Source organism: Perca fluviatilis, chromosome 23, assembly GCF_010015445.1.
Source record: "Perca fluviatilis chromosome 23, GENO_Pfluv_1.0, whole genome shotgun sequence".
Taxonomy (NCBI): Eukaryota; Metazoa; Chordata; class Actinopteri; order Perciformes; family Percidae; genus Perca; species Perca fluviatilis.
The window spans coordinates 8,847,968-8,862,381 of NC_053134.1; the positions used below are offsets into that span (position 1 = coordinate 8,847,968).

Below are 14,414 nucleotides of genomic sequence, written 5' to 3' on the forward strand. Positions count from 1 at the left end.
TGGAACTTTTACTAGTAAAGTATCGAGTACTTCTTTCACGACTGACAATAACAACGCGTCGCATGAAAAATATTTTCTTTATTACAATTTTTTTCCACTCAGACATTATCTGTTAGTACAAATGTGTTTAACTGGATTATTGAACAGTGCAACATGATGTTGAAATCAAGTTTGTACATGTCAATGCATAGTTCCAAAGTCCATCATAAATCAAAAAGAAATCATTTTTAGGACATGCCTCCTCTTTAATTTCCTAAGAGGAAGATCATTTTATTTTTCCAAATAAAATTCAAGAGTACACTTGTCTTTTACCCTTATAATAGTTTACCGGCACTACAGAAATATCCCTTTTGATCCAAATGAAACCTGAATAATGAGTCAGTCAGATGACAATTGGTAATCCAACAACTCTTCAAGAACCAAATGAATCGCTCACCTTTACATAATATACATTTGTATAAGTGAAGAAACGTTATGAGTGAACAGTTCCAGTAGCATTGTATTATTCCTATTGTTGCATCTGGTTTGATGACTGTAGTGGAAAACCCAAAAAAAAACAAAAAACAACATACAAAGCTGTTTTAAATATTCACAAGTTAAACAGTAATTACAACAAAAATACTTAAGGCGTTTTTCAGTAGAATTCTGTACAATCACAAATAATTAACTATTAGCCCTTCAGGGAGAAGAACAGAGAAAGCAGAACAAGTCATGTGTTAATGCTTCATCAGTCGACGGCGCTCTAAAAAGGCCAGAGTTGAGGTGTTTATTTTTTATTTTTCCAGGACTGTCGGATGAGATGAAGAACAGAGAATAAGAATATAAATAGAAAGTTATTTGTAAGAGAAGCCCGATAGAAATCCAGTCGTCGTTTTTCAGCACTAACACAGACCGTTACCCCCGTCACGTCGCGCGTTGACAACTTGCCAGTCCACATTGCAAAAATTCATTGGGAATTATTTGAGGTTTTAAAGGTCATCTAAAAAAATTTGAATCTGCATTTTCAAGCCCCGATTCATGTCAGATTGGGTCACATTCATTTAATAAATAAAAACAAAATGATTAAGAGAACTTTCAACAGGTTAAATTTGGGCATATATTAAAGAGATTCACCTTATTGAGCAGTTAGGAGTTAGGACTGTCATATATTTAGGCATCTTAATTATATGAGAATCCCACATGTTGGAAACACGTCTGTAAATTTAAAGCGGATAAAAATGCTCTGATATTTGCCCAAATTATAAAGTACCCGTTGAAGAAAACATTTTGGTATTTGAGTTGAATAAGCAGGAAGTAGATGTAAAAATCTAAACTATTTTCTGACAACATGCAATGATGTCTAAATTAAAACGTATTGGCTACAACAGCCAATGAGGAATTCAAGGGAATTTCCCCATTCAATAGATCCATGCTTTTCAAAACTTTTTTTCTTCCTTTTTTTGTTTTGGTTTGGTTTATAGTTTAGAGTTTTTTTTTTTGTATTTTTCCATCTTGTGTGAGAGGCAGTTTTAATCAGAAGTGGTCACTTTGTCAAGGCTGCAGTGGCTCGGGGTTGAGGAGGGTCTCTCCTCGTCATCGTCTGCTTTCAGGAGCGGGGAGAGGTCTGCGTCCCCCCCCGCCTCCTCCCGCCGGGCAAGCCTTCAGTCGCGGTGGCCGTGGCTCGGTGGCGTGATGCTGAAGACTCGGATGCGCAGGTGGGAGGCGATCTGGAGGCACACGCCCGTACAGTAGCGCGTTAGATCCAGAAGAGAGAAGACCTGAAGAAAGATGGAGAGGATCAAACATCAAATAAAATAAAAAAAAAGTATAAACAGCCGAAAAAACCTTTTAAGCCGCAAGTCCGTTACCTTCCGCTTTCTTTGTGTTGGCATTCTAAACTCTGGTGGATTTCTGAGGACTATGGTTAACTGCTCCTCAGATCTCTGCAGGGTAAATCCAGACAGCTAGCTAGACTATCTGTCCAATTGGAGTTTTCTGTTGGACGACTAAAACAACCTTTAGAACGTACACATGTTCCACCAAAACAACGTCCATCCTGAGGCTATTTGACAGAGGCGCCGTTATTAGGCTCGTGAGCCAGATCTGCGCAGAATCGATCACCGGCGATCGCCGCCCAACGCATGCCGATTAGATTTGTGTCCGACTTGATCCCGACTTGCTCTGACGTCATGCACACGTGGGCAACGATAATCTCACGAGATCAAGGCGGCCGCAGATGCTTTTCACTGACTGCAAGACCCAGGCGGACCCAGGGCATGCTGGGAAACGCCGGCCTCTCAGCTGATCTAACAGCTGATTGGTTCAGGATTTTTTTATGGATTTGATTTTGATTTGGAGGGATTTTAACTATTAGTTGTCTGATTTAAAGGCTTATTCTGTACAGAACACATGTTGTGTGACTGATAGTTACGTTTAGAAGTCAGAGAGACTAAATCCGTTCAGATTATGGATCATCTACAGTGTAAATCAGCAACAGATCGCATGTAGAGCATTTTGACAGCTACTCTGTCATAATAAAAACAACTGGAGACTGTGTAGGAGCTGATACATGGGTCTGAAGGCTGCTGGAATCGGCTGGAAACTGTCCGACTTGACAGCAGATTTTTGTCACCGCCCCCAGCTGCTCCCGCCTGCTATCGTCCACTTTACAGGTGAGGCGCAGTTCATCTCGAACGAGCCCATTGTGTCCAGGGCTTAGCACCGCCCAAGACGATTGCGATTGGTTTTAAGAAATGCCAATAAACCAGAGCACGTTTTTCTACCATCCCGGATTGCTGCGTGGACTAGCCAGACCCTCCATCCGCAGCGCTGGGGAGGAGAAATACAACAACTAGAAATCTTTCAGTAAATAAATCTATGTAAACCTGCTTTGGGCTTTTATAAAGTGCTCATTCAAAAAAAACAGAGTACACCAGGGTTTGAGCTCATTGGCCAACTTACCTAAAAACACATTTAACCACTAATACATTTTAGTTGTACACCCACCCACCACCTACACTACACTAAAAAGCGGCACATGCATTAACTGTGGCAGTTATTATATTATCACTTACACTCTTAATCTTATTGTGGGGTATTTTATGTAATTCTCTGTACTTCTGTTTGCCTGATTTTCTTTAATGGCAGTGAGGAATTGTTTTATGTAGATTTTCCCACGATCCCCTGGTCCACCCACACAGGTGTTTTCCCTTTCCTAGATTACGCCTTTAGTCAGGACTGTGTGCACGGACCGGACACCGCTCTCGACTGTCACCTTTATCCTTCTCATACCATTGACATATATAAAATGGACCAATAGACCCCGTTGCTCTGGACGGAGACCAGTGAAGGCTATTAGAAGCACTTTTCCAGTGATCTCTTCCTTTACTGCGCAGCCTCCAACTGACAGAGACAACGTAAATGTGACGTGAGCAACGTGTCTGAAGGTTGTAAGTCTTCTGGTAGCTGTGCCAAGAGAAATCTCAATCATTCCCAATCTTACAGAGACGGAGAGTGTAGGTATATGTAAGGAGATAACATAAGCACAGGCTAATTATTGCTAACTATAATGCTAGTTAACATTCGTAATTAAACCTAAACAGCTAATGTAAGTCGAAACTGCCTGCGAGCTTCTCCTGTACTATATGGTAATTCCTCTACTGTGCGACAGTAAGTCACTTAGTTATGACACAATCGTTAGCGTATTTTTACAAAAACGTCTGCTACGCGACAACGCGTGAGGTACAAGGTAATGGAGCCTTTTATACATTGTCGTGTTTCTTTAGAACTAAACAATGGACAAATAGAGTCTTTAAATGCTTCAGATGTAAAGTTATTCGCAGTCAAGTGACGTAAAAAAAAAATGGCGGTCAGTGGAATGCTAACAAGAGGTGATACCTTTGTAGCAAGAAAATGGCGCCATCGGAGGTTCGCGTTCAGAAGCGAAGCTTACCCCCTTGTCTCATACACCTTTTCCGCAGCGGACATTTTGACAAGCACAGGTGTAACGGATACATTTAAAGAGGACGTTAACGATGTCCCCCAGTAATACCAGGTGTAATTCATGTCATTAGTGCCACCTGTGGTTTCCTTGTTCTGACATGAGGTCTCATCAGCCAGAATAGCTGGTAACACACCTGTGTGGGTGTGCAGGGCCTTTTAGGCCTGCAACAAAACCTTAGTTAGGATTTCTTTTTTTTTTTTTACAAACTGGTCCTGCTCCCCCGGACACTGTTGCTACGTTTACACGTGGCCGGCTATTTTCATAAACGGACATTTCAACCTCTCCGTTTTTCAAATAACACCTGTCCATAACTGCCAACACTCCCGTTTTTCCCGGGTTTCTCCCGTTTTTTTTAGCCCTATCTCCCGGGCCTCTCCCGGTTTGTTATTTCTCCCGGGAAACTCCCGTAATTTGCATGGCCCAAACTCCTTTATAAATAATCAGACCAATATGTTTGTTTAATGTTGACCAGTTGCCAGATCTTGTATGAAACGCAACCTATTCACACAATCCAAACACCACATACAATTTTCAACCCGTTTGTCACCTCAACCTGGCAACCTATAACCCAGTTGCGCAGTTGATTTCTGCGCAAGCTTCGCGGAAAGTTCAGACCCGAAAGCAACCAGATAAGAATGGCAGATAAAGGCAGTGTTCCCGCAAAGAAATCGAAATATAGCAGTACATTTTAACATGTATGGACGCAACAATTTACATGCATCTTACCTAGTCAGATCGACAACCTCCACGCTTTTTGTAAGGTGTGTCGCATTGATTTTAATGTAGCGCACGGCGGGGAAAATGACATTACCCAGCACGTTAAAACACAGCGGCACCATCGCGCAGAAGAGGCACATAAGGGCACACGGGCGATTTTATCCTTCATCATGAAAGGACAGACAGAAGCAGAAAACGTGAAGCAAGCTGAACTCAAGATGGCAATGTTGGTAGCACAGACTTACAGTACACTTAACAGTCATGTCCCCGCACAAATCTCCCGGATGTTGAAAACCAAATGTTGGCAGGTATGCACCTGTCAGTTTTCAGAAAAGTGTTCGTTTGCACGAACCCGTGTATACAGTATATGCCGTCAAGAGCATATACTGTGTATGCCAAACATACATGCCAAAACTGTAGGTGGCAGTGTAACAAGAAGCTCAAGCCCACGTTAGCCAATCAGAATCCCGAAAATAGCAACAGCAGCAACAAATCACTTCCTCTCTCTTCTCTTCCGCTCTTCCTCGGCTGCCTAAGCCTCCGTTTGTCTCAGTTTACATGCAAACAAAGTTTTCCAAAATCGCCACTCTGGCCGGAGGTTTTTTGAAAGAACCGTTTTCAGAGGCGAATTCTCCGTTTGCGTGTAAACGAAGGGCCCAAACGAAGGGAAATGTCTCTGTTTTTCAAAATAACCATGTACGTGTAAACGGGGTATGAGAACTGCTTATTTCATGCTTATTTTTTCCCCCGATGAACCAGATGACGGCCACAAGCAGCATCGGTCTAGTAATTAAGTCCTCGCTGGAGTTTAATCTCGTCAGAAAAAACACTTTTTTCCAACGTTTTTTACTCCTTTTTTTTCGTTTTTACTTTTTCCAATGCTTTAAATTGTAAATTTACAATTTTTCTTCTACACATTTTCAGTGCTTATTTCTACGTCCTATATTTTATGATATAAAAAAAATTGAAAACGGGTAAATTGACCCAAAGTCAACACAAGGGTTAAAGCTTGCAAATGGTACAAATAGTTGTGGACTTTGTGGTTAAAATGTTTAGGAAGTGCCCCCTAAAGCACGTATAGAGTTGTAATAGTTTAGGTTATCCTTCTATGTGAAAGCTGAGCAGTATTAAACCAAAGCCAGTGATAACATGAGTCATGGATGCCAAAGGACCTTTGAACAGAACCTTGAACTACAGCTGTAAGGAGTGCCTGATGATTAGAAGGCTAAAGTGAAAGCCACACAACTGAGAACCACACTGTGCTTGCGTGTACGTAGACTTAATGTGTTTTTTTCGATTGTAATTGAAGCATGAGAAAAGAATGCTAAGAATGCAAAAAAAAAAAAAGAAAGAAAGTATTCCTTAATTAAACTGTTTGGTCGTTTTTTTCTAGTTGAACGATACTTTTCTCTGTAACCGCCTTAAAGACACGTTCACTTTGTTTGTTGGGCGAGTCGTGGGTGCAGCTTTATGAAGCATAAATGTACAGTTTGTATTACATCACAGTCTCCAAACAGACACCACGGAGAGCATTTTACACCATCAAATAGGGCCTTTTCTGCATTTTGCGCAGCTTTGAATGCAAATCTGGTCTATATTTTCATCACTTTACACATGGTGATTGGTAGTCAACGACGTTATTTAGCAATATTAAATCTTTGGATAACACCCTTTACGAAAGAAGGAACCGTTAATACTACCAGAAATGTGTCAAACACTGACCATGGCGATCCAGAGGACTATGTGCTCATCGATGAAGCTGTTGAAGTACTGGTTGAGGAAGAGGAGGCCGGGGCCTATGAAGGCCGTGTCTGGGAGGTGCAACTCACTCTTGGTCATGTGTGCGACCTACAGAGAAACGGAGAAAAACGCTTATTTAAATACGTTCTGTACTAAATGACAAACAAGAGGAAACATGAGAAACAACAAGCCTAAAAATGGGTTCACACAGATGCAACAATGGGAGCATCATTTAATGAACTTTGTTAGGACAATTCATTTAAAAAAAAGGTGAATAGAGTTATAATTCTAAAGATTGCCATGAAATCAAACCCTGCTTCTGATACCATTTATGGTCAGAATGTATTTGTACGTGTGATTAATGTATTGATCTGATATTGATATTCTGTAATTGCCTCTGTGGTTTCCATTGCTATGGACCTTCTTCTCAGCAGACATTTTTGACTTGTCATAGTAGGAAAAGCCCAGCTGAAATCGGTAACCTTAACAATGGCTCAATTCCATCAAGTGTCCCAGTAAGCTATTTCAGTGAGTCAGTGGTTATCAATTTCAGCTGTGCTTTTCCTACTATGACAAGTCCAAATGTCTGCCGTGAAATAAAGGTCTATTGGCGGAGTCCGCCATTCCTGCACTCGATTCAAATTGCCTTCACACGCAGGAGGGATTCACAGGAAATGGTGCAGCACGTACTCTAGCGTTGCGGTTTAAAAAAAAAAGTTATCTCAATGATATCAGACTCACTGTTGACTGTCCTACAACTGTATCAGAGCTGAATTGAGATACTGCTGATGCAAAACAAACATTTCCACTGCTGCTTCAAATTAAAAGTGGTTTTTATTGTGAAGCAGTCACAGACTGACGCAATGTAGTTATCACAGAGGTTAGTGCGTCCACAAAATAAAACATTTAAAAACAACTTGAGTTTGTTAAGGCTGTTTAATGCTTCTGCGTCAACTCCATGCCGTAACTACGCCGTCGCTCCTACGCCGTCGTGACCCTTTCGGAGTTCTGCGTCGGGGTTGCTTTGCATCGTGGTGCATTTCACCGCCATGACGCTAGGGGGTGATAAGTCTGAGGTTATTTGCGAGGTGTCTGCCAGCCAGTTTATGTTATGTTAGCAAGCAAACTTTAGCACAACTGCCCACAAAGTACTGCTTGCTGGCGAAGTGCCAATTTCAAAACGTTACTGACATATAGACACTTTACAAACGGATAACCCTGTCATTGTAACCAAAATATGTCCGTGAACTAGCATGTTGCTACTCCCCACAGTAGGCTGCTTGAAACACCGACTATCAACACACAGGAGGAGTTGACCAATCACAGTCCTTGCCGGTCCGTCCGCCGACGCAAAGTTACAAAATTTTTGGGAGGTGCACGTTGAGCTACAGCGCAGCAAGGCTGTTGCGGGCGACGCAGCGGGGTCTGCAGGGGTACGCCGTCGATTCGACGCAGAAGCATAAATCAGCCTTCAGGCTGCACTGTAAACAGATCCCCCCCAAAGTCGCTACTCGACAAGTGTTTTCTGTAGTGTTGATCCGCACCTGCGGTTACCAATGTAGCCACGGATGTTGCTGTCTCACCCAGGAGTTAAATCGTAAGCATTACAACTTAAAAGGTCCCAAGACGGTGTTCTTTGGATGCTGTTATATAGACCGTAGTGGTCCCCTAATACTGTATCTGAAGTCTCTTTTATATAGACCTTAGTGGTCCCCTAATACTGTATCTGAAGTCTCTTTTATATAGACCTTAGTGGTCCCCTAATACTGTATCTGAAGTCTCTTTTATATAGACCTTAGTGGTCCCCTAATACTGTATCTGAAGTCTCTTTTATATAGGCCTTAGTGGTCCCCTAATACTGTATCTGAAGTCTCTTTTTATATAGACCTTAGTGGTCCCCTAATACTGTATCTGAAGTCTCTTTTATATAGGCCTTAGTGGTCCCCTAATACTGTATCTGAAGTCTCTTTCCCGAAATTCAGCCTTGGTGCAGAATTACAGCCACTAGAGCCAGTCCCACAATGAGCTTTACTTAGTATGCGCCATTTCTGTGTCTGTAGCTATTGAGGAGGAGAGAGGGGGGGGCAAGGTGGAGGGTGGGGGTGTGGCCTTGACCAACTTCCACTTTGCTCGTTTGAAAGCCATGATGTCTCTCTTTCTAATGGGCAGGCCAAATTCTCTGGGCGGGCAAAGCAGAGAAAGGGGAGGTAACCTTTCCCCTTATAACCTCATAAGGAGAAGATTCCAGAACGGCCCATCTGAGCTTTCATTTTCTCAAAGGCAGAGCAGGATACCCAGGGCTCGGTTTACACCTATCGCCATTTCTAGCCACTGGGGGACCATAGGCAGGCTGGGGGAACGCATATCAATGTTAAAAAACCTCAAAGTGACATTTTCATGCCATGGGACCTTTAAAGACCAGATCAACGTACCACGAGCTTGTTGGAGATCTTGGCCATGACCATGCCAAAGGTGAGCAGGTACAGACAGGGGTGGAGCTCAAACAGCTGGCTGGACGACTTCTTGAAAATGATGAAGGCCAAGGTGAGGATGAGGCCGACGTGCAAACCAGGACTCAGCACACTGGTGTCCTAAAGAGAGGGAATGTTATTAAGTATGCCTCACAACATAGCATCTGCTATATAAGTTATATCTTCCAGACTTGTTTGTTGACCTACAGCCACAGTTGAGCCGTTTTTGCCAACGCCTCCATTCAAAATGACATAGAAGTAGTTGTAGCAGGAGTAGAGGGCCCCGCCGATGATGCCAATGATAGGGAAGACGTACAGCTTCAGTCCAATGATGGGCAACTACAGAAACACAAGAAGATTAAAAAATTAATGCAAAGACACAAAGCATTCCCCTATAGTAAGAAGAAATGTGCTTATATGAAAGCTGCAGGCATGCCGAGGCGTGATGGGAGGGCAAAGCAAATAAAAAAAAAAAACAAAAAAAAAAAGAAAAAAAAAGGCATCATCAGCTTTTTGAGCCAGATCATGTCCAATAGATGACCTGTTGCCATTGCATTAGCTACCCATATTTACCTTCTCACTTCTCTCATGTGATGTTAAGTCAAGCCTCCAAAGGCAGCACAGAGTAAAAGTAAAACACAAATTCTATTTAAGACTAGAATGACGACTAAAAACTAGGAACTGAGTAGATAATTAGTTTGGTGCAAAAACTAATGGAGAAGAAAACTTGTACTATACAAGGTGAAATGAAAATGTTCCTGTGTGTGTGTGTGTGTGTGTGTGTGTGTGTGTGTGTGTGCGCGTGTGTGTGTGTGTGTGTACAGCATGTGAGCATCTGTACATACGACTGTACCACATAGATCATTCTTAGTTACCGTGCTTTGCCAAAGGCTCACGCCTCCAAAAGCCGACATCACATACATGATCGTGATGGCGATCTGCACCTCTGTGACGTCAATCCTGTGAAGAAAGTAACAGGAAAGAGTGAGTTTTTTTTTTTTAATTTAAGGGACAATATAACAGTTTCATAGTTATATAGGAGCAGAACGGTACCCGTTTTATTACTGGACGCTACTGAACGTGTAACTTACAAGCCAAAGCGGAGGGTCCCGGACACGTAGGTCTGCCAGTGGGCGCAGAAGAACATGAACATCCCGATAAAACCGCAGAAGAAAATCCAGTCGGGGAGTCTTCCTATTCCGCACGAAATGCATGTTCCCACAGCAACGAAGACTGAAGGAAGAAAGACAGAACAAATAATGAATATCTCGTTCTGATCGAATAATGCACTGCAGTGGATTCTTAATAGATTGCAAAAAACAAAACGAATAATAGCTTGGGTTCAGGTGTCCGGTGAGCAGCGCAGTACCTGTGGAGACAGCATCGCAGCCGTGGTCGAAGAGCTCCCCCAGAGCTGAGCTGGTGTTTGTCCTCCTGGCCTGCTTCCCGTCAATGGCGTCCAGAGACTGGTAGATGAACAGACCCAGAGCACTCATGATGAAGGCCCATGCTGGAGCCTGGAGGTGGGGAGGGGAGGGGGGAAGATTTGGTTTTTTAGGGATCCCTGCTCACAAGAAGGACCACAGCCTTGTCATTTGTTGAAGCAACACACATTTAGGAGAAGCAAGGTAGAGCTTAAAGCAATTGGTTGAATAATCAATTATTCAATGGAAAGAAAAATAATGGGACTATTTTGATGATTGATTGATCGTTGAAGTCATTTTTTAAGTTAAAAAAAGTTTTTTTTTTTAAATCCCTAGTTCCAGCTTCTCAATTGTGAAGCGGTTGTTGCTTTTCTCCATGTTATGTCATTGTAAATTGAATATTTTTTGGGGGGTTTTGACCGTTGGTCGGACAACACAAGACATTTGAAGACGTCACCTTCGAATCTGGGAAAGTGGGATGGACATATTTCACTATTTTCTCACATTTTATAGACCAAATGATTAATTGGGACGGTCACTGGCAGATTAGCCAATAACGAAAATAATAGTTTTGTTGCAGCCATGAAGCAAAGGGCAGCTCAATATTTGGCACAGGAGTCAATATATTAGTCTGTTTCATCAGTATGATGATCAGTATCATAGCTCATGCAGATATTTCAGATGTGAATGAATTCAAATCTTATAACAAAAAGGAGTCTGATTTTACAAATAGTACATCACATGCAGTGTTTCATACTGGATGTAGACTAAAAAAATGAATACACTTTTATGAAATAAAAAAACAAAACATAAACCCTCAGGAGAAAAGAGCAGATGTGCTATTTTACACAGAGATGCAATATAATAAAAGGTTAAATGAAATTAAATTGTGTGGTTAATTTTTAGGATGCAGAATTATTGTGAAGCAATGGTCAGGTCCTGTTTGATAAAACCACCGCAATGCATGCACATTATTATTTAACTACTACAATAGGTATTCCAGATTGTCTTGTTTCTGTACTGTGTGTTAGGAAAGTAGATTAGTTTCTGACTAGTACATATAAATTTGTGGGTGTTCTATAAGTATGGAGAATTAAGGATTTCAGCTGAATAGAGTAGCTCAGTTCCTCTCACTGGGGTGGAGGTTATAGACCATCTGGACACTAGAGCCGGCCAACACTGTGTTTACCACTACAATGTGTGTACGTTTGCGAGTGTGAATATGTGTGAGTGTGTGTGTGTGTGTGTGTGAGTGTGAGTGTGAGTGTGAGAGAGAGAGAGAGAGAGAGAGAGAGAGAGAGAGAGAGAGAGAGAGACAAAGATTGTCTGTGTTTTCAGAGAAATCAAGAATCTCATGCTGTCCTAAATATTCAGAGATCCTGCTGTTTTCTTCAAAGTCCATGTCCTAAATGCCTCATGGACTGGTGGGGACAGAGTCCGCTTGTTTTAGGGATATCACAGAGGTCACGATTTAGGGAGATATAAACTGTGTCTCTTGGGTCATATGAATTCCTCTAATATAATGTCTGTTTGCACAGGCATGGGACTTTCATACGTTTACAAGTCCATGCAGAAGAGTGGCCAGGTTTTCCTTATGCAATACTAAATAATGAATAGGGAATAATGCACATGTGGAATTTGACAGAAACAGCATGCTGCATGATCTGTGGACTTAGTTTCAAGGTTCTTATAGGTTGGATTGGACAAAGGTGTAACACACACACCTATGGATTTCCTGCTTTAGTCATTGCTTCACAGTAAACCTGCTGACACGTTAAATGGATCATAGGTCATAGGTGTGTTGCAAGGCCTATTAGTGTATTTGAAGTTTTAGTTTTAGGAAGCTGAGACTAGAGGTGGATCTGGAGCCATTTCAAGCAAGCACTAACGTTAGTGTTCCTAACCATATAGTTAGCCTCCTCTCTTACGGATAACTGAACAAGAACAGCCTAATTCCCTTCCTTCATATTTCTGTGATTTACCACCTACAAACACCGCATCCTGGGCAGACAGCAACACACAACAACGGCACGTAAAGAACGTGAAAGACCACATGACACACGTTTACACCCGATACAGTTTTTCTGTAGGGGAGCGATATCACACCTAATCAGATTTTTTAAATCAGACAATTTAAAGCGTCCTCCCTTGTATGTGTCAAGACAAACGTGACACCTTGTAAATGAAGATCTTTCCAGAATAATTAGAAGACGGTCTCTAATTCGGCTTACACTGACATGCATAAAACGGGGCATATACTTCAATAAAACATCAACTGTGCGAAAGGTTTTTTTTTATATTGCCCGAACCTCCTGCTAAAACACAGGGTGACCCCATAAATTAAGTAGACATCTTATTAAAATGTGAGCAGCTGTGAACCTCAAATGTATGCCGAATTAACAAGTCCACTCCGCTGATTCGGTAAATGTCTTCAATTGCGGCTTTTCAGGCATGCGAAGTTGGCGCAAGTGGTCACGCACTTTAATTTACGCAATTCCTGAATGGAGGATTCGCGTTCCTTTTTATACCAGAGGAAGGAACGTAATTTGGGGCTATGTCTCTGTGTGGAAACTTTGGCCAAGGTCGCCGTTACAGTACTCACCTCCTCTGTTGCAGTGGGACAATAATACACAAGCACCACCGTGGTGAGGATATTGACCAGCAGTCCAACAATAGTCAGAGTGTTTGGTGCAATCCATATCGGAGTTTGCTGGACGAGCCAGTTCCAGTAGATTTGACACGGTGGCTCAAACAGGGATCGACCGGAGGCGCTGTATTTGTGCTCCTCCAACCGCTTGAGTTGTGCAGGTGACAGCGGTTCTGGCCACAGGAAATGTGGCATTGTTTTTCTGCCTAGTCACTCCTCGAATTACCGTAACGAACTTCCCAATACTCCCGGGTAGTGGTTCAGACGGGGCTATCTTCTTTCGGCCGACTCCAAAAAACAGCAGCTCATTTGGCATTTATAGGTGGGTGACTAGACGAGAGGCCATTTCCACAGCGGAACCCATGAGATGTCGATACTCACATTTCTGAACGAGTTGCGTCTCGGCAGGAAGCGAGGATCCGGAAGGGAATAATATGGCTGCGCACCGGGAAGTTTAAATTAAAAATGTGTATATGTCAATGATGGCAACAGTCTATGGTATGGCAACTGCTGCTATTACATCCATGGTTATAATACATCCGTCCATGCAACTGCGAGGTTAATTCAACCATATATGTTGCATTAAATGTCAAAATTAGTTAGGCCTACGTAAAAAAAAATAAAAAATAATACAAAAGTAAAACTACAAGTAACCAAACTCGGATGAGAATCCATCAATTACACAAATGACAGTAAGTACTTAACATTTTCACATATCAATGTTTTAATGCCACTCATCCTGGTTTTTAGCTTTAGTGCTATTTAGGTTGAAGATGGAATATCTTTATGGTTTCACTCGCAAGATGTTACGTTAGTGATTTTGACAACGTTATTTAATTTTGTTTAGCTGAAATATTTTATGTGCATTTTTTTTTTTTTTTTAAATACATCCATGACATTAAATTCGAAATCCACACTCCTTTCGGTGGATACGGATTCCTCAATTTCTTTCTTTATTGGCCTGAAATACGTAACATGTAAGTCTAAATATAGTCTACTAGAATCAGTGATTTCTGTTTATTTATTAAGGCTAAAATTATTAATAAAATATATTGATTTATGTAATATGTTTTTATGTGTCCCTGGATACATTTCAAGTTAAGACTTAACTTAAGTGGAATTTAATATGGTATAGCCATTGTCAAATTCAGTGTCCAATATGTCCTACTAAACTAGGCTACTAGCTTAGCCTATTTTATAAAGATGCATATTTGGGTACCAGTTTGACTAAAATTACATGCAAACAATTTTTCTGTGCATGAAAGTAACATTTACAAATTTAGGTTCTACTCTTAACAAAAGTCCATGTTTTGGTACATCATGAAAAATGTCATGTCATTTTCCACAAGAATGAATCTCTCTTCAATTCTTCTTTTTTTAGACAGATAGTCATACTCTTATAATCCAAACAAAAAGAGTACTCAAAGCAAAAA

General features: G+C 41.4%; 1 protein-coding gene across 1 annotated transcript; it reads right to left on the reverse strand.

The window, feature by feature from the left end:
- Positions 1-60: 60 nt before the first annotated feature.
- chpt1 (choline phosphotransferase 1) lies at positions 61-13,392 on the reverse strand. The gene is made up of 8 exons (XM_039792170.1): positions 12,937-13,392; positions 10,280-10,427; positions 10,002-10,143; positions 9,786-9,870; positions 9,118-9,249; positions 8,872-9,030; positions 6,422-6,547; positions 61-1,757 (listed from the first exon to the last, which is right to left on the reverse strand). Exons 1-8 carry the CDS (start codon positions 13,174-13,176, stop codon positions 1,641-1,643), a joined length of 1,149 nt encoding a protein of 382 aa, XP_039648104.1. The 5' UTR covers positions 13,177-13,392; the 3' UTR covers positions 61-1,640.
- Between the last annotated feature and the right edge of the window lie 1,022 nt (positions 13,393-14,414).

What these genes read in the sequence shown, in the direction of transcription:
- chpt1 (XM_039792170.1), bottom strand. Translation starts at nt 13,176, where the DNA reads ATGCCACATTTCCTGTGGCCAGAACCGCTGTCACCTGCACAACTCAAG. An exon ending in CTGCGATGCTGTCTCCACAG is followed by an intron (nt 10,144 to 10,279) that starts GTACTGCGCTGC and finishes TTCTTCCTTCAG; the next exon opens with TCTTCGTTGCTGTGGGAACA. An exon ending in TGAGCCTTTGGCAAAGCACG is followed by an intron (nt 9,250 to 9,785) that starts GTAACTAAGAAT and finishes GTGTTTCTGTAG; the next exon opens with TTGCCCATCATTGGACTGAA.